At 33.8% G+C, this 18,761-nt stretch overlaps 1 protein-coding gene across 7 annotated transcripts in view; it reads left to right on the plus strand.

The window, feature by feature from the left end:
• Positions 1-18,761, plus strand: part of Kiaa1109 (KIAA1109 ortholog) — a 201,653-nt gene that overhangs the window by 5,919 nt on the left and 176,973 nt on the right. For all 7 annotated transcript variants that reach the window (XM_036190575.1, XM_036190569.1, XM_036190574.1 and 4 more), the window contains exons 3-11: positions 820-946; positions 6,214-6,330; positions 7,293-7,371; positions 8,635-8,699; positions 12,111-12,297; positions 13,949-14,030; positions 14,438-14,631; positions 16,448-16,527; positions 18,238-18,388. In XM_036190575.1, coding sequence (XP_036046468.1) covers positions 850-946; positions 6,214-6,330; positions 7,293-7,371; positions 8,635-8,699; positions 12,111-12,297; positions 13,949-14,030; positions 14,438-14,631; positions 16,448-16,527; positions 18,238-18,388 — 1,052 coding nt within the window. In that variant the 5' untranslated portion in view covers positions 820-849. The remainder of the gene's footprint in view (positions 1-819; positions 947-6,213; positions 6,331-7,292; positions 7,372-8,634; positions 8,700-12,110; positions 12,298-13,948; positions 14,031-14,437; positions 14,632-16,447; positions 16,528-18,237; positions 18,389-18,761) is intronic.

The following is an 18,761-nucleotide window of genomic DNA, read 5'->3' on the forward strand; positions in this document are numbered from 1 at the left end:
ACATATCTATATACATATTTATCTATACAGTTGGCCGTATCTGTTACAGTTTGACATTTTATTATAATTTATCCCAAACATGTGATGGCAAGAGATCATTTGACTTTTCACATGCTACTCAGAGTGGATTTGACTAGGAAGATTATTATCTTGTCAAATATTGATGACAACATAGAGGTAATGGTCATTATGAAGATTTATTTAATATATAAATATAATATTAAGTGCTAACTTTTGAGAAAAAAATCTAGGTGGATAATTATATAGATGATTAGAACTCCCTATTAAGATACATTTTCACTATGGTCTTTAATAGTAATCATGCCTCTCTTATTTTTTTTAAAAGATTTATTTATTTATTATGTATAAGAAGAGGATACCAGATCTTATTACAGATGGTTGTGAGCCACCATGTTGTTGCTGGGAATTGAACTCAGGACCTCTGGAAGAGCAGTCAGTGCTCTTAACCTCCAGCCCCATGCTTCTCTTAGTAACTACTCTTTTTTTAATTTTTTTTTTTTTTTTTTTGAGACTGGGTATCTCTAACTCTAGCTACCCTGGAACTTGCTATGTAGACTTGGAACTCACAGAGATTTGACTACCTTGATTGATAAAATCTTGACATTACTAATGTGAACCACGGCCTTCTATTTAGATAGAAATATGTATATATTTCATTTGTTGTTTACTTGCATTCCTAGTGAAAGAAATAGAAAGTGACTTAAAAAACCTTATTAATTCACCTTTTACTCCTTTACATGATTTATATTGGAGTTTTATGAATCTTTGATTCTAAGTTTAACTGTTGATCTCTTTTAGGCCTTTAGATGTTTTGGAAAAACATCAGTAATGGATCAAAGGAAAAATGACAGCATTGTCCCCAGTATCACTCAATTAGAAGATTTTCTTACAGAACACAATTCCAATGTTGTTTGGCTTCTTGTTGGTAAGTAGGATATATTTTTAATATTTTGTTGTGTTTTCTTGCATGTATTAACTACTGTCAGATTTTAGGCAGTGGTTGACTCTATCTGGAATGCAGCAGTAGCATTCATTTATCTCTGGGAAAGGAGATTTTATATATGTCTTCTGAATATTTGCTCTGGAAACTACTCTGTATTGTTTCTCTTTTTCTTGGTTATCTGACTTATGAGAGGTGGGGGAGAGAAAAGATATAGATTGTGTAGATATAATTTTTCCTATTTTAAATTACTTTCCTCACCCCTACTCCAACACATACACAAATATTTTTCTTATAAACATAATAAATGTCCGTGGTAAATATTTTATAGTGAGATAACATTTATTTAATACTTTATTTTAATTTCTTTGTTTCCTAGTGAGTGAAAATGGTAGTGGTTTATGCTATTTATAACTTTTTTGTATAATGGTCTATAAGTTTTCTAGGTATATATAAATAGTTCAAGATAGTGCATAATTAAGTGGTAGAGAAAGGAGATTGGAGAGAAATGAGTGAATGAATATGAAGGAAAAAAGAAAGAAGTATAAAATAATACTAGTGAAAAGAGATTATTGAAGCTATTACTGCTACACAGGTTGATGTGAAATCATTCTGTTTGAGTTGGGTTTTGTTGTAGGAACTTGAAATGTAGAAGGGAAATTAGGAAGGGTAGTAAGGAAAAAGGGACTTACTGATATTTTTTCAACATCTTTGGTATACAGAATACAATAGGAAGCTTGCATGTCTTGTTTCAGTGCTCAAAGGAGTTTTATGAAGATAACCTTTAATTTTCCCATTTTGATAGTAGCATGGATTACATGCTGTGGATTACATAGCAATTTTTCCTAAGTACATGCTTTTGCCTCTTTTATGACTTGATGCCATATGCTATAAAGCAGGAATATGGGTAGAGGTGGCAAATATACTGTAGCCAGAGTTTTTCTGTGTCCCGCCTGGCCCATGGTCAGAACAAATCTCTCTCACCCGCTAGTCCTGCAGCTGCTTGGACCCAAATAAATACACAGAGGGTTATATTAATTAAAACTGTTCAGCCATTAGCTCAGGCCTACCACTGCTCTTACACTTAAACTCAGCCCATTTCTGTTAATCAATATGTCACCATGTGTTTAGTGACTTTACCTGTGTGCCGTTACATGCTTCTCCCTGGACAGTGGGCTGGCATCTCCTGACTCAGCCTTCCTCTTCCCAGTATTCTCCTTGTTTGCTTATCCCACCTATACTTCCTGCCTGGCTACTGGCCAATCAGGGTTTTATTAAGCCAGTGTACAAAAGTATTATCATCACACAGCAGTATACCAAAGGAATAACAATGCTTCATAATATATAGATGGGATTGAATTACAATTTAGACTTGGAGTTCTATATTTACTCTTTGACAGAAGAAAACTACTATAAATTATTAATAAAAGTCCCCCCCCCCCCATGAAACAAAGCTACTGCTTTGTTTTTAAAAACTGTAGCATTAATTTGAACAAAGTGATGATTTTACTCTGATGTTGCTAGGTCACATCTTAACCTGCCGCACATTACTTTTTCCTTATTTAGAAAGTAGTTATATATTTTAAAGGAAAGGGAAGACATTATCAAAACAGTGTTTTTTGTGTTATTCCTTTTGTGTATTCATGAACAGGGTATTTAAAAAATATAAATTTTGTAGATGACAACTTTTCATGACTATGATTTATTCTACCATAATGACATTCTTCAAAAGTAGGTTATTGCCATAACAGTTACTACAAGTATTTAGGAGAGGGCAGCGTCTTAGGGTTTCCATTGCTGTGAAGAGACAGGGCAGCTCTCATAAAGGAAAACATTTAATTGAGGCTGGCTTACAGTTTCAGAGGTTTAGACTACTATCATCATGGCAGGAAGCATGGCAGCATACAGGCAGACCTGGTGCAGGGGAAGGAGTTGAGAGTTCTACATCTTGATCTGAAAGCAGCAGGAAGTGAACTAAGACACATTTCCTCCAGCAATGCCACACTTACTCCAACAAGGCTACTACACCTCCTAATAGTATCACTCCCTATGAGCTTATGGGGGCCAATTACATTCAGACTTCCACAGGTAGCCTATTTAATGTTCCTTTGACAAAATTTCCTTTTCTTTGTGTTGATGGACATGTTTGTGTTGGTGTATATATGTGTGATGTACATGTGTTTGTGGAGACTAGAGGTTGATATTGGGCACCTTCCATGGTCTCTCTCCACCTTACATTTTGAGACAGTCTTTCAATAAACTTGGAGCTCATTGCTTCCACGAGGCTGGCTGGCCAATGAACTCTGGGGATCCTCCTATCTCTGGTTCCCTAGTTCTTGTTTACAGTTACATGTGCCATGCCTGTCTTTTATGTGGGTCCTGGGGATCCAAATTTAGGTCTCCATGCAAGCACTGTACCAACTGAGCCATTTCCCCAGCTCCTGTTACTTTTTAAAAGGTAGGTATTGTTGATTAAAAAAACAATAATTTTTCTCTCTAAGTTAAAAAAAAAAATATCATCCAGAGCCATGGCTGAGGTCATAGCTCTGGTATCTGTGGCCTAATCAGGAATGATATGATTGTGGTGGCAGCAAGCTCTTAAGCTGCTTACCTGTCCTTGGAGCTGAGCCATTTGTTCCTTAACTGGCTCATTGCAGACTTCCTCTGGGCAGGGCAGTGCACGACTGCGGGGAGTGAAGCCGGGCACAGACTGTTAGATTCTTTGGGGAATAAACTGGGCATAGATGGAAAGCAGCTATCCAAAAAGCTGGGGTAAAAGAACAACACTAGTTTCAATACTGAATGGACAAAAGAAATTTGGAAACAGAAATCTTTGGGATTGTGCAAAGTGGGAGGTGGCATTATGCTCTGGGCATTGTGAGTGACTGCCTAGGGGAAGACCAGGCTACCAGGCTCTTGTGAGAAGCCACATACAGACTTTGTACCCTGCCTATTTCTCTTTCCTTCATGTTTATATTTCATTTAATTCAATTGAATTGGACCAGTTTTGTTCTGCTCTGTTGTTTTCCCTCTTATTTTTGGCTTTCCTTTAGAACACAGATTGGCCAGGATTTGTGGGTCTTCTTGCTTCAGTCTCTCAAGTGCTGGGGTGGTTTTAGGTTGTTTGTGTTTCTTTACTATTAAATGGAGCTGCCTTATCTCCTGCCTTTATCTTTACAGTTATATCCTTCCATTCATTTTTCCTTTTATTTTCTGTGTGCTGCTCTGATACTAATCACTAGTTTTACTTTCTTTCCATCATTGTACTTAGTCACTAATAGCTTGTTGCACACTGTATTTTTGTATTCGTCCAAAATTATTAGGGTTGGGGCAATTATTTTTATTGAAGATTATTCTGTTTTCATAATAGACTCGTCCTGAAGTTAGTAGTGGTTTGCTGTCAGAGATGAGTCAATTCCAAATGACACCTTGACCATATTATAACGTAGTTCCACTTGAACACTGCAAATATTTGCACTGAAAAAAATATGGATAGTTAAAAAAAAGTCTAGCCAATGACTCATCCCAGATGCTTAAATCCCAACACAGAAATGCAAAAAACCCCCAAAAACAAAAACAAAAAAGCAAGGCTGCACTATGCACTTGAAAGTTCCTAATTCCATAGTAGTAATGAGAGCAAATTGGATGAAATACCATGGAAGTCAAAAGAATAATATAAGAATGTTCAATGAAAGGAAGAGGACATGAATAAAATGAATGAATTCAAAGAGAACAGTTAAATGAAGTAAGTCAGAGAGATAGAGGAATTCAGTAGAGACATACAAGTGCTGAAAATAAATCAGTTTGAAATTTTGGAAATAAAAATGTTAATAAATCAAAATAAGAAAGTTAGAGAAAAATCTCATTAATAAAATAGGGCTTGAAGACATGGTAGACAAATTAAAATATTCAGAGACTAATCAGGGTGAAATAGTAAAAACAGAACATGCTGGACTTGTGGAACACCATTGGAAGGATAAATTTGGCAATCATGGGCAGAGAAGAGGAAGTAGAACAGTATATAGAACAAAGAAGGAATGTTGAAAGCTGTAGGAGTAAGGCACCAATTTACATGTAAGGGCAAAAAAACTAGTTTTCTTTTTTTTTTCTCTCCTTTTTTTATTTATTATATTTGTGTTTTAATTTTACACATCAGCCATGGGTTCCCCTGTCCTCCCCTCTCCTGCTCCCGTCCCCACCTTCCCCCCATCCCCTCCCCTCCATTCCCATCTCCTCCAGGGCCAAGACTCCCCTGGGGATTCATTTAAACTTGGTGGATTCAGTATAGGCAGGTCCAGTCCCCTCCTTCCAGGCTGAGCAAAGTGTCCCTGTTTAAGCCCCAGGTTCCAAACAGCCAGCTCATGCACTAAGGATAGGTCCGGGTCCCACTACCTGGGTGCCTCCTAAACAGTTGAAGCTGTTCAACTGTCTCACTTATCCAGAGGGCCTGATCCAGTTCGGGGCTCCACAGCTTTTGGTTCATAATTCATGTGTTTCCATTAGTTTGGCTATTTGTCCCTGTGCTTTTCCAATCTTGGTCTCAACAGTTCACACTCTTACATTCTCTCCTCTTTCTCGCCAATCTTGGTCTCAACAGTTCACACTCTTACATTCTCTCCTCTTTCTCGACAATTGGACTCCTGGAGCTTCACCTGGGGCCTGGCGGAGGATCTCTGCATCCACTTCCATCAGTTATTGGATGAGAGTTCCAGCACGACCATTAGGGTGTTTGGCCATCTGATCACCAGACTAGATCAGACTTTCTCTCGACCATTGCCAGTAGTCTACAGTTGATGTATCATTGTAGAAACTAGTTTTCTTAACCAAAACTGAAGGCAGAGGCATGGAGCAGCAATACCTTTCAAGTTCTTGAAGCATTGAACTTTATCTGATTAGAATCTACAATTTTAAAATTTATTTTAGGCAAACTGGGTGGTGGTGGCACAGGCCTTTAATTCCAGCACTTGGGAGGCAGTGGCAGGTGGATCTCTGAGTTTGATGCCAGCCTGGTCTACAGAGTGAGCACCAGGAAAGGTGCCAGAGCTACACAGAAAACCCCTGTCTCGAAAAACAAACAAACAAACAAACAAACAAACATACAAAATTTTTATTTTAGGCAAATAACTGAAGAAAAAAGAAATTTATATAAGAAAGGAAGAACCTATGATTTTAAAATTGCCAGTATTAAATTGTCAGAATATAGATTAATATATGGAAGTAAATCTTTGCTGATTTGTTTTCCCTCTCAACAGCTACCATTTTGTCTTGTGGATGGATTATTTATCTCACATACTATAATTCTCGGAATGTTGGTCTTATTTTAACACTGGTCCTTAACAGATTGTATAAGCATGGCTATATCCATATTGGTAAGTGTGTGTAACACTATTTTTCTTTCTTTCACATTATCATGAGATACTATATTATGAATTTATATTTTGTAAACAGATAGTAGCTTTAGAACTTCATTTTTGGTTCATACGTTTGAAGTAATCAGTCTGTCTGGCCTTTCCTCTAACATTCCTTAGATAGTAATGAACTGCCATTTGGTTACTTTTACCCTATTCTCATTGCTGAAAGTGTTTCTATAGTAACTTTTTTGGCTTTTTTTTTTTTAAAGATGCTTATAAAAATATTTGAGAAAGTTAAAATTCATAAATTCAGTTTCCTTAGAGTTTGCCTTGAATTTGAATATTCAGTATAGGCTTTCTCCCTTTTTATAAAGTTGATACTTTAAAAATCTGTAAGTTGAGATAATTTTGTGTATTTCATTTTGTGGCCAGTTTTAGTCAGTTTCTTACTACCAGGAGAAATTTTGCAAGAGGATGAGAATTTACATTAGGAAACCTTGTTCCGTGGGAAGCCCAATAGTTATTGGGTGGAATGGGAGGAGAGGTGGCTAGATAGAGCCACTCCAGCTTTCCTCATATTCAAACACTTCTTAATGAGTACAAGTAAATCTTCTCTGAAGCATAAAATGTCTTCTATTAATTGGAGAAAATGACTGATGCAGACAGAGTAATGGAGAAAAATGCTAAATTAGATATTGTTTGTGTATGTGTAGTGGCCATTTGTAATTAAAGGATTTACCTATATGGAGTACTTACATAACTGGTTATTTAATAGTTCAGTCCATAGTGATATTTTGGCCCTTTTTATTTTATTGGGAAAGAGAGATGAGCGATTCATAAGACTTGTGAGTATATGGAGAAGGGAATAGAAAAAGATGAATTATTTATTAATTTAAAGGCTAAGATTAGTCTAAGCTCTAAATGCTTTACTATGCCTTAAAAGAATTATTGTAGTTACCATTGTCTTTTCTCTGTAACAGGTTCCTTCTCTTTCTCTGTTCTTTCTGGCAAAGTCATGGTTCGTGAAATATATTACATTACAGAAGACATGTCTATTAGGTAACAAAAAATGAAGAACCCAAACAAATATGAAATATTATAAAATGTTCTTAATATGTTTGTTTATACAGTAAGCCATAAATCAAAAGTTGTTTATTTAGTAATAATTTAAATTTGTTTATTTAGACCAGCAAAAAGTTTCTTAGCTATTAGTTTATAGAAACAAATAATTTCATTTGATTTGTGGCTGGAAAATTGAACCATTGAGTTCACTGAGCATTTCAATGGTTGTTACATGAAATAAGTGTCAGGGATATTGATATTATCATCAGTTTGCTCCTTATTCAAGGTAGCATACAAGTATTGAGCATGTGTTAAAAACTATTATTTTGCTGTCAGAATGTAAAACTAATATAAATATAAGAGGAAAAAATAACATGGTTAAAGTCTTCTGTAAGCTTTGAAGAAAAACTTTATTTTTGTGTGTTTTTTCAAAATTTTTGACTTATAAAAAATTTTGGATTAATTTAGAGGTATTATGATTTGGCATTGCTTATACTTCATTTAAAACTGGGAAACAACTTCTGTGGTAGCCTATAATTATTTCTAAATCAAAGTGGAAATCATAATTATAAAGCTGAGAGTTGATCATTTTAAGGTATGAAGTGATAGATCATTAATAGATAGGAAGGAACATCTTAGAAAATTTTCCCTGAGGTTATTAACACCTTCTTTAAGATTTGACTTTTTTTGAGATAGGGTTTCTCTGTGTAACAGTCCTGGTTGTCCTGGAACTTACTTTGTAGACCATGCTAGCCTCAAACTCACAGAGATTTACCTGCCTCTGCCTCCCAAGTGCTAGGGTTAAAGGTGTGCGCCACCACAGCCTAGCAATATTTGACTTTTTAAATATAAATTTTATACTTAAAAATGTTATTTAAAATATAATTTTTTTCTGTACTTCATTTTCCTGTAAATATATTGTAGCATTATGGTTTACCTAATTAGAAAAGTTAAGTAATTTTTATATGTTATACATGATAAATCTGTACAATTTTTATCAATTAAATAAACATTACTTCTTAATTTAAAGTTAGGCAATTTCTTTTTTCACTGAAAGATGAGGAAACACAAATGAGGTAATAAGTAAAGCTGGGTATGGTGGGGAATGCCCTAATCTCAACACCTGGAGGTGGAGACAGGATGATCTGAAAGAAGTTCAAGGTCGTCTTTGCCTTTACAGCAAGTTTGAGGTCAGCCTGGGTTTAAAAAATGAGTTCAGTAAATTGTTTTCTTGTTTTTTTGGAATCTGCCTTCCCTCAGGATTCAAGATGGATTTATTATTTTTCGGTGGTGGAAAATGTATAACCCAAAGCAGAAACAACATGGTAAGTTCTCCTTCTTGTATGTTTCAAGGTATGTAATCATGTAATCAGATTTTCCTTTATATGTATTAAATGTTTCACATAGTAGTTTAAATAACTTGGAATTTACAAAGCTCTTATTTTATCTGTTGCTTAATCCTTCATTTTGCCATATTATCCAGTCATGTCCTCAGTATGATCTCTTCCTGTGTTTCTATCATCTGTTGAATATGTGGACCTAATCATATAATCATAAAATGGCCTCCTAGCACTCTGATCTTTCTAAGACATCCACATTCTTCAGCTTGTCTTTATTGATACTTTAACTCCTTTGGTTAATTTAATCATAAATACTTTATATTTTTATTTCTGGTTATTTGTTGAGATTGTTCTCTTGAAAACTTGCTGTTAGTGTAGAGAAAAGTGAGTGATTTTCATAAGTTGATTATCTCCACTCTTGTAACTTTGCTGAGTTCTTTTTTTTTTTTTTTTCAGCTTTAACAGTTTTTGGTGAAATATTGAGGATTTTTTAACAAGACCATGTTGTTGGCAAGCAACAGTTTAATGTCTTCCTTTCCTATTGATATCTCGTTTATTTCTCTTGGCTTATTGCTTATACAAAGAACTACAACAACTTTGAAAAGACATGAGGGTGGATATTCTTGTGTTCATTGAGTCTTAGAGGAAAGAGTTCCACTTTTCACTATTGAGTTAGTGTTAGCTATGAGCTTATTATTCCATGCACTTTTAAAAGGGAATTCTCTATTATGGGAGGTGATTTTCTTATCAGTGTGCTCATTTTCATACCTGTCAAAAGTAAAGATGTGAAATAGCAAGGTGGAATGCACTGTTCAATCTATACATATAGCTAGTCTTTCATGATTTGGGATCAGAATTTTAGAATAAAGTACATAGTGTAGTGAATAGGCTGGAACTTAACACTGATGAAATCCAAGAGCTATTAGTAAATTATGTAATTATTTTTAACATATAATATTAAAAAATTATAGTGGACTATATTCTCTAGTAGAACTTTATAGCTAATATATTATTTTTTGTTGATTTAAGGGCAGATTCATGTGCTTTGACAATTATCCAATCAGTATAGATGGTTGACATTCCTTGATGGAAATCTTAGAAGTCTAGCTGGAGTGTGGACCTGAAAGCAATAGAAGCTACACAGACTTCCAAGGAGGTGAATTAAAGACTACCTCTTGGTAGGGCCAAAATTTTCATTAGAAATTAGAGTTGTTTAATTTGAAGAGAAGAATGGTGTTCAGGTCCACAAGTTCTTTTTTTTTTTTAACTTTCTTTTTATTTATTCTTTGTGTCTTTCATGTCATGCATATCAGTCCCATTCATTTCCCCATCCCTTCGTATCCACCCATTGGCCTTGCAACCCTACCCCCCAATAAAGTAAGATGAAATTTAAGAGAAAAAAAGAACACACACAGAGGAAAAATCAGTCTAGTCATGGAAGCTGTCGTGAGACACAGTGAATCATGCAGTAAACCCTTTAACCCTTATATTTACTTGCGAGTGTTCATTGCAAGAGTTATTGGTCTGGTTTGAGGTTTCTGTTATTAATGCTATGCCTTTACTAGGACTCCTCTTGGATATCCTCTTGTTGCCTTGTGTTGTGGAGATCTTACAACTTTGGGTCTGTCTGCAGGACTGGTTCCTTCATGTGCTCCAGCTGATCATAGATGGGGTGGGTGTTGGGGTGGGCCAACTTATGACTCTTGTCTGGGCCTGGGTAGTTGCAGGGTTGGTCAGCAGCCCAGTCTCCCCTGTCCTCACCACTATAGTGAGCTCTCCAGCATTGCCCTGGCTAATTCACCCCTTGCAAGGGGCAGTACCACTAGGCTAGTTTACTTGGATTTGGGGTAGAAAGCATGATTACCAGTTGACAGTGTAGACTTTGTAGAACTTACCTATTATTTTTCTGGGTGAGATAGGAAGATTAGAAAATTTAGGAATAGAGGATGAGATGATCTTGAGATTTAAATAATCTGTTCGCTATGTTAAGCAACAAGCATGAGGAAGAATAGAACAAAAGCAGAGACTAGTTAGGAGACAGTTAGAAAAAGTAGAAAGAGATGGCTACTTGAGCCTGAGCATTCAAAAATGGTTGGATTCTGAATGTTTTAAGAAAAGCTATCAGGATTGTCTGTTTATTTCTGGGACATAAAAGAGCAGTCAAAACTTTTGAGTTTTAGCAATGGAAAAGACAGACTTGCTGTTGATGAGGAATATTGTATATTGGGTTTGGGTAGGGAAATCAGGTGTTGGTTAAGTCTTGTTTTAGAAAAGTTGGAGACATTGAGTGCATGCTGCCCACTTGCTCTTTAACCTTGGAGTCTGGAGCGCACCATTGTTGATTACTAAGCAAAGGTTTAAGCCTGGTGCATTATAAGAGTTTGATTTACTTGTTTAAAATGGGTAATTATATTTACTGGTTTCAAAAGTTATACTTTATGCATATTAATAAAAAATTACCTGTTTATCTGTCTGCTTTAAGAATTTGATATGCAGTAAGGAAGAATGATGGAATGGTTGATGTAATAGGTATTGTCTTAGCTCTTATTCATGTGGTAAAACTGGAGAAACAGCAGAGTATCTAGGTCAAAGAACTACATAAATGGCAGGAAAGATACAGCTCATAGCCTTCAAGTATTTGGAGTTAATATTACTTTTCTTTATTTTTACTACCATAGATTTTGTTTTTTAAGAACTGAATTTACCCCCCCTTCTCCCCAGTGTCCTAGAAAATGATGAGAAAATACCTTAATTGAAGTAACATGAATACTATGTGAAAAATAAATGTTTATGATTTGTTTTCTTATTTTTTTTTAAATGTGAATGGCAGTGTATTTTGTTAGTTAAAAATTTATATTTACTTACAAGTTTCAACATTATTTTTTTTTTTTGCAAGGAACATGAAGAAAGTTTTGGTGAAATTTGGTGTCTTCATGAAGAGTAGATAGATACCTCTTATTTAAATTATAGCTTCATCTACTAAGATGAAAGTTAATAAGTTTTTTAACTCATTTTTAAAAGCTAAGGTTATATTTTTAACTGATTATTCAATTTTAAAGAATGTTCAATAGAATCTGTTAGATGGAAGTGAAAAAATAGACTGAGATTATAAAAGATGTTACAAAAATGTAACATTTTATTTTAGAACAAAAGAAATCAAAGTTACATTTCTTCTGCTATGGTTAACATGAGATTGATGACTTGCAGCGTCCTCTGTATGAGCAAATGTCTTCTTTCTTCTAAGTTTGTTTTACTTTGTGAAACAAGACTGGACAAAAAATATTTTGATTAAAATTCTTGAAAAGTTGGCTGAAACCTTTCTTTTCATTAGCCCCTTTCTTGCTTTTATTCATTCATTCATTCAAATTTTTTTTTCTTGGTAACTTGTGTCTTTAGATCCAAAGGCAGAAACCAGACTGTATATCACAGTTAATGACTTTGAATTTCATGTCTACAATCGTTCGGATCTTTATGGGCGCCTTCAAGAGTTGTTTGGTTTGGAACCAACTATAATTCCACCCAAGAAAGATGATGATAAAACCCGGGAAAATGGAAGAACAAGAACTCAATCAAAAATTGAAAGGTTCAATGTCAAACTTGAATTTTAGTAATTTCTAATATTTAAACTCTTTAGTAGAATATCATCAACAGTGTTCACCTAAACAGAATCTAATCTCTTAGTTTTATTAGGTATATAATCTTTTAAAAATTAAAGTAATGTAAGATTAATTTATATAAAAAGTACCATCTCTTAACTTGTTACTCCATACTCATAGACTGTTATTAATTTGCCTTTTATCCTTTTAATATGTGTACATAAATGTACATTGTGTAAATATTGTATTTGTTGTGTTTCTGAAAATCACCTGTGGCTTCTTGTTGTAATGTGACTTCTTTCGGTGGGTTTTTTTTTTTTTTTTTTTTTGGTGGTGCTAGAGATTGAGCCCAAGCCTTACCTATTCGAAGTGAGCACTCCACCACAGAGCTAATCCCCAACTCTGTAATCTGCTATTCAGTTGGAAGTATATGTTAAAATCTTTCTGTGTCTGTATACTGTATATAACAGTTTTAGAAAGGAAAATAGAATAAGCTCTTGCCAACAAATATGTATCACTGTCACTCATCTTTTTTTATATATGTTGTTGAAAGGCCAAGGGACAGAACAGGAACACATAAATAAAAGAAAATCTATTCTAGAAAGACAGAAATATCTTTAAGAAGGCACTTACAAAGTAATAGAGAGTCAGCACGATGTTCAATGCAAAGTAATTTAGTATGAGTCTTGGAAAATAAACCACAATTAGTGATTAGGATATGAAATGACTCATGTACCCTTTCTAGAGAAATTAAAGTTACTTAATAATTTTATTCAGGAATTTTTAAATCAAACTATTATTTTCAAATGAAGCTTATTTTAATTTTAACTTACTGTTAGATTTTAGACACAGCTTTTCCTTTTATTTATATTTTTCTTTTATCTGAAAATTGTTCCATTGGATGAAATATTACTCAGCTTTTTTAAAAAAGGAAATCTTATTTGCAACAAAATAGATAATATGAGATAAGCCAAACCTAGAAAGGCAAATATAACATAATTTTATTTATATGTGGAGTTTAAAAAAATTGAACTCAGCTAGGCTTGAGGACAAATGTGATTTGAGATTAGCTACATAGTAAGACCCTTTCTCAAAAAAAAAAGAAAATTTTCAGAGAATTAATAAAATACTCTTAAAAATAAGTTAAAAAAATTAAAAGAAACCAACAACACAGGTCCCCTCTCCCCCAATCTTAAACTCAAAGAAATAGAGTAGAATTGTGGTGATAAGGGGCCAGTGATAAGAGAATTGTGGTTACAAGGGGATGAGAATTAATACTGACTAACATACCTTGATGGCATAAATCACCTGGCTGATTAACTTTGTTGTATTATAAAGTGGGGTGATATAATGGGTATCACTGTATAATAATGATGTCATAATCTAGTTTAGAGTATTATTATAAATAGATAGTTTTTCATTATAACTTGTTTAAAAAACAAAGAAAACATAGTATGAAAAAGTACATGCAAAGAGATACTTTTAGGAATATTACCATGTCTTCATATGATTATTGTCTTATTTACTTGAATTAGTTGTATTTGAAAAATGCAGCTGGTATTAATGATGTGCATTATGAAGAAGTTTAATTTTATACCCTTAAGTTTTTCTTCATGTCAGTTTTATTTTTCTCATCAGAGTTAAAGTAAAAACAGAATCTCAAGACCCCACATCTTCATGGAGATCACTTATCCCAGTCATTAAGGTCAACGTGAGCACAGTAAGTAAATTATGTTCGAGGTAATGTTTGGCCCATTAGCCCAAAGAACTTTTTTTTTTTCAAATACAGAAGTCCATGTAAGAAAAAAAAAAAAAAAAAAAAAAACAATTTTCTGCACGTTTTAGTTCCTATTTCTGTAGGGTATGAATGAACTGTTTTAATACCAGCTCTGTATTTGGATGCTTATTAAAACTGAAAGGCTATTTACAAGTACTTAAGTTACTCTAAACTTATCTTTAGATGTCTTTATATATTGGTTTAAATAAATGATAATGATTTTAAATAATGATTTAGATAGCATATACAGCTAAAATGGAATCATTTAGTTGTTGCTTTGAAAATGTTGGTTATTAGGTCAGCTAAGGAAAAACAATGACTAAAACAATGTATCTCCTTTATGTATTTAGGGACGTTTGGCCTTTGGGAATCATTACCAACCTCAGACTCTGTGTATCAATTTTGATGATGCTTTCTTAACTTACACTACAAAACCACCTTCAAGTCATCTTGACCAATTCATGCACATTGTGAAAGGAAAGCTTGAAAATGTTCGAGTCATGCTTGTTCCTAGTCCAAGATATGTTGGTCTACAAAATGATGAGTAAGAAAACATAAAAATAATAAAATAGTAACTTCTTTGTAGCTAATATAAGTGTCAACCTGTAGCATCTTTCTCATTTCTATGGTAGAAATGGTACAGCAATCACATATATTTTTCAGTCTGTTAAAGCCTTTGTGCTAAAAATGATAGGTATATTTTCAATGTGTTTCTGTGTGATTATAATGATAATTTTTATGCCCTCTTCTCACTTACTTTAGTTTAAATTAAGCTCTAATGTTATGTTAGGACTTGCCCATTAAAGGTGTATTTTTCTGTCTGGAAGGCTAGAATAAGTAATAAATTGAAGGGATTGATTACAGTGGAGTTAAGTTGAAAGCCGATCAAACTTTCTCTTTGAAAAATTGCTTAAGTTAGAGTAGTCCAATTTTGAGACAGCTGCTTGATTTTTTTTTTCTTTGAGCCCCAGTTTTCCTATCTAGCATTCCAACTTTTCCCCCTGTGCTGAAATAGCTGTTTTATTTAGAAGATATGTTACATTAGACTCACCAGTATGATGAGATGCTTGTGCAGGAATGGACCAGGCCTGGAGGAGACAGCCCTTTAGTAACTCCTGCCAGACACCAGGTCATGTGTTTTTGGAATAAGAGTTGCCAATCTTTTTTCTTTTTTCTTTTCTTTTCTTTCTTTCTTTTCTTTTCTTTTTGTTGTTGTTAAGGAAAAAGGTTTATCTGGCTGCTATATTCTGGGCCTCAGTTATTTTGGAAAACCAAGGCAGGAACTCAAGGAAGTAATTAAAGCAGAAGTCAAGAAGGATTCCTGCATACTGCTTGCTCTGCATAGTATGCTTTGCCTTGCTCAGCCTGTTTTCGTTCATTTTTCATTTATTTCATATTCCAACCAGTTCCCCCCCCCCCCCCCCGCCCCGCTTTTGTGTCCCCTTCTCCCACCTCCTATCAGAAAGGGGCAGGCCTCCCATGGGAGTCAAGAAAGCGTGTCATATAACATTGAGGCAAGACCAAACTTCTCCCCATACATCAAGGCTGGGAGAGTTTCAGGCCATAGTCTACATGAAATTATGTTTTTATTTTTTTATTTTTTTATTTATTTTTATTTTTATTTTTTTTAAAGGCAGATTGGCTTAATTTTTGTGGTTTAAAACATATTTAGAAGAAAATTATTGCATTTTTGTATGCTGTTATCTAATGAGAAATATATTTTTATGTAGAAGACAGTGCTATAGTAATGACAGAGAAGTTGTTAACTCTAAAGCTTAAGAGGATACATTGATGCCAGCTTTTAAGTTCAGGATGTTTGCTTTACATTTATTTTAAGTTAATTAATCAGCAAAATATTCTCAGAGGAAAAGTAAATTGTTACAGATAAAAATGACAATTCTTTTATTGTTTCTGAATGATTATACTTTATTATGCTGGTAGATTAAATATTACTTAGGATTATAATAGAAATCATTTAAATTTGGCCATAAAAGCAAAATTTGATTATTATATTTCAATAATTATTGTTGTAGTTAACCTCTGTTTCAAATAGATTTATCTCATTCAAAACCTAAAGTGAGGATTATATGCCAGTTCTTTCCTTATTGGACTAATTTGCCAGTAAATTTTCAGGGTCATTTTAACCTGATGTAATATAAAAATAGAGTAACTTGTTACATTTATTATTGTGTTTATCTGTGTGAAAGATGTCCTTTTTTTTTTTTTTAAAGATATAACCTGTCATGTGCTTTGTAGTTTTTTATCCCCCTTTTCTCTTAACTCTTAACTATTGTTCACTAGATTGCTGAGCATTTTGTAGTCTAAGATGTATTTATTGTGCCTCACACATATTCTCATAGACCACCAAGACTAATGGGAGAAGGTTTTGTGGTGATGCAGTCAAATGATGTTGACATCTACTATTACATGGATGAGCCAGGTATGTCCTCTTTGAAAGCATGTCGCACAGGAATGATTCTGTTTCTTCTATAAAATTCTATTGTCTCCATATTTCAAATCTTCTGAAAGTTAGCATCAGTAAGTGTTAAATGTTACTATGAGAGTGTCTTATTTCTAAAACAAATAAAAGATGTCATGTCTTAAGAGTTAAGTATTACATTACTATTTTGTAGACTAATCTTTTCTGCAAATTGCATTTCATAGATGTGCTTCAAAAATTGAGGATGCAAATAATCCTAAGAAAAACCCTTAGGGTGCATATTAACAGGGTGATTTGTTTTAACTTGGGAAAAAAAAATCACAATTTGTTGCACTTGTACTTCAAACTTAAAAATTGAGACTTAGCTATTTTCAGTGTTTGATAGATAGCTTCCATTTGTGAAAAGTCCCTAATATTGGATTGTTTCAGTCCTTTTATCATGCTTTGATTTTTTTTTGCCTCCTGGTGTTTTGTGTGGTCACAGTATTTTCAGTACAGGACCAGGATTTTACTTGTCTTTTTGTCATGACATTGTAGAAGCAGTGGTATTCAGGAGTCACTGCCACACATTTGTGCTCAACAGAAAATGTCATATCTCAAAAGAATTCTCCATAAGAATTTCAATTTTATCACCTTTTGAGGCATAACTAGAGTCTTTGCACTTGGTATGATGAACTGGGAAGGAAGTACACATGGAACACTTGTGCTACAAGCCAGTGCTCCAGTGAGTTCAGAAAAGCACTCACTTGATTGAGTCACAAGCCTTTTTACTTTTTTTCTTGGAGCACTAATTTTACTTGAAGAATAATTCAAGATAAACCATATATTTTTGCATGTGAAAATTAGGATTTTGGAAATTTGGTACTGTTTGACAGCATCTCAGTATTAACAACTTTTGTAATGATATTTTTTTGTTAGTGATATTAATGTGGTTTTAGGAAAAATTTAATAATAAATTTGCCAGTATTTATAAAAATGAACATAGCTCAATGAACCAGTGTTTTCCAAATGACCAGTACATATTACAGAGTCATGCATGGATAAAGGATAGATTCAGAATACAAGAGAGAGCAGTAGATTTTAACATGAGAGAGTTTGAAAAATTGAGTAATGGGTTTCAGGGTCTACACTGTAATCTTTTTGAAGTGCAACTTGTTGAATTTTGCTCTAGTATCACAGAATATCATCCAACTTTATATATGAAAGGCTATTGAAATGTTTCTTCCCTTTCTATCTGTAGCTAAGGCCAGACTGCCTCAGATCCTTTTAACAATAGATAAGTGCAGAGTAACTATGAGAATCTACCTGTTTTCTGTTTGGCTGGACACTGATACCTATTAATTTAAAAAGCAATATAAACACTTCTCACTAAATTGTTTTGGAAAATATAGTTGTTTTTTTATTTTTTCTTGTGATGAAAACATAATTTTTATTAGTTACTTTTTATTTTATCTTATACGTAAAAAAGTTATTCCTGATATAAGTAAATAGTAAGTTTATTGTTTAAATAAAACCTTTTTACAATCATGGAATTTTAATTTGATCATATTAAATTTGATACATACAAACAAAACAAAAACACCAATCTCTCTGGAACTCTTAAATTTTTCAGTATAAGGTTACCTGAGACTGAAACATTTGAACTGCTAATATAAGGAAGCTTCTTAATGGAGGTTTTAACTAATTGCCTTTCTATATTTTGGAATGTAGGACTTGTTCCAGAAGAAATAGAAGAGAGTATAGAAGGAGAAGTAAGCAGTGAAGATTGCAAATTACAAGATTTACCTCCCTGCTGGGGACTAGATATTGTTTGTGGTAAAGGAACAGATTTTAATTATGGACCCTGGGCTGACAGGCAGAGGTACTTGAGTGAATTATATTTCTAATAGTCTTTCAAGTACATTGAGATTTTATTTCTTATTGAATACTAGCTTAATATTTAACAATATTTTTTATTATTTTCAATTATGTATATTCATGTGTATTTGTATTCGTATGTATATGTATTCAGGTATGTGCACCTGAACTCAGGTACCCATGGAGGCCAGAGGATCTCCTGGAGCTATAATCATTTGTGAGATGCCTGTTATGGATCCTGAGAACCAAACTCAGGTCCTCTGGAAGAGGAGCAAGTGCTCTTAATAGCCATCACTCTAGTCCCCCTTGCTTAATTTTAGTAAACCTATTATGTTGTGGCAAAGTAAGTTTTCACTAAATAGTTTGATCCAGATAGT

Source organism: Onychomys torridus, chromosome 6, assembly GCF_903995425.1.
Source record: "Onychomys torridus chromosome 6, mOncTor1.1, whole genome shotgun sequence".
NCBI classification, from domain to species: Eukaryota; Metazoa; Chordata; class Mammalia; order Rodentia; family Cricetidae; genus Onychomys; species Onychomys torridus.